The sequence below is a fragment of the Olea europaea genome, unplaced genomic scaffold, assembly GCF_002742605.1.
Source record: "Olea europaea var. sylvestris unplaced genomic scaffold, O_europaea_v1 scaffold29588, whole genome shotgun sequence".
Lineage (NCBI taxonomy): Eukaryota > Viridiplantae > Streptophyta > Magnoliopsida > Lamiales > Oleaceae > Olea > Olea europaea.
Genome location: NW_019248204.1, coordinates 1 through 1,386, shown reverse-complemented (window position 1 = coordinate 1,386; position 1,386 = coordinate 1). Strand labels below are relative to the sequence as shown.

The window sequence follows — 1,386 nt, the reverse complement described above, 5'->3', positions numbered from 1 at the left end:
TATATATATATATATATATATATATATATTTGAAAAGCTTATGAATGTTTGAGTTTAGTGTTGGGAAGCTTGGGGAAATTTTTTTTCCTCAGAAATCATCTTACTTTCTTTATGAGAAACTTCAACTAAAGTCAGCAGTCTGATTATGATGTCTATAACTAAGAATGAAACTCTACATATCCTATTAGAATTGGAATAGCTGAGAATAACTACTTTGATATCCCTTTAAAAATTTAAAATACTCTTTGTACTTTATGGAAGTATGAACACATGACTCTTTTTTAGCCTTTTCTATTTGCATAACGTAAAATTGGATGATAGTGGGGATACATTGATGTGCCAATTAGATGCAAGGGTTTTGTTCTGGCAAATCAATGAATTCAGTTTCAGCTCTAAAAAAGCAAATATTTCATCTTGCAAGAAAGATACAATGGGATTCATGTTCCATCTCTCCAGAAATTGCCTATTGGGTAAATGTGCATTCATGCATTTGTGATTTATATTTCTTTATTGGGGAATGATGCTGACAATATGGGTTAGGTCTAAACTAGCTGTTGCTTGTTTAAAAATTAATTTTTCCTTAACTTTGATCCTTTTCTTAGCTTTCTATTATGACTACCTTACTTCGATTAAATGTGCTTCTCGGGCCATGGCACATGGCACACATTTTCCAGGGGATGTCCCTAGAGTAAATGGGCAGCTGGCCGTTTCTCGTGCTTTTGGAGATAAAAGCCTTAAATCACATTTGCGATCAGATCCTGATATTCAAAATACAATTGTTGATATCAGCTGTGATGTTCTTATCCTTGCAAGTGATGGTCTTTGGAAGGTGATGCTATTTCCTGTGTCAATTGCATTCGTTGTTATTGTGCAAGAATAAATTTTAAAAAAGAGTAGCACGTTATTGAATTGTTTGTTATGCTAGATTGAAGAGTGAAACATTTGATTTAAGGAATAAAACAAAGTTGAAATCTTGTATGTTATCCTTTACAATACTGTTGAGTGCTGTGTAACAAACACGTCCTATTTACTTAATCTCATGTTCTAATACATGATTGATTCAGGTTATGGATAATCAGGAGGCCGTTGATATTGCAAGAAGAACTAGAGATCCTAAGAAAGCAGCCGGGCAATTAATAGCTGAAGCATTGAAAAGAGAGAGTAAAGACGACATCTCTTGCATTGTCGTTAGATTTAGGTGATGGACTTATTTTCTCGTCTTTGCGTCACATATGAACTTATTTTCTCACGTCTTTGCTTCACATCTGCTGGGAAATAAGAATTATATTGCATTACACCCATATATTATCGGCCCAAGAATTTGAAATAATGCCCTGTTGGGGTAAAACCTCGTCCGATGCTAAGCAGGAAAATTTACAGAAGGAA

General features: G+C 34.2%; 1 protein-coding gene across 1 annotated transcript; it reads left to right on the top strand.

Annotated features, from left to right (window-relative positions):
* The first annotated feature begins 53 nt into the window (after positions 1-53).
* On the top strand, positions 54-1,386 carry LOC111384630 (probable protein phosphatase 2C 10). Its single transcript, XM_023008933.1, has 2 exons — positions 54-829; positions 1,065-1,386. The coding sequence occupies exons 1-2, from the start codon at positions 518-520 to the stop codon at positions 1,200-1,202; spliced, it is 450 nt and encodes a 149-aa protein (XP_022864701.1). The 5' UTR covers positions 54-517; the 3' UTR covers positions 1,203-1,386.

Excerpts from the sequence above, each read along its gene's own strand:
- LOC111384630 (XM_023008933.1), top strand. The coding sequence starts at position 518 with ATGATGCTGACAATATGGGTTAGGTCTAAACTAGCTGTTGCTTGTTTA. Across the intron at positions 830-1,064 it reads CAAGTGATGGTCTTTGGAAG|GTTATGGATAATCAGGAGGC; the intron begins GTGATGCTATTT and ends TGATTGATTCAG.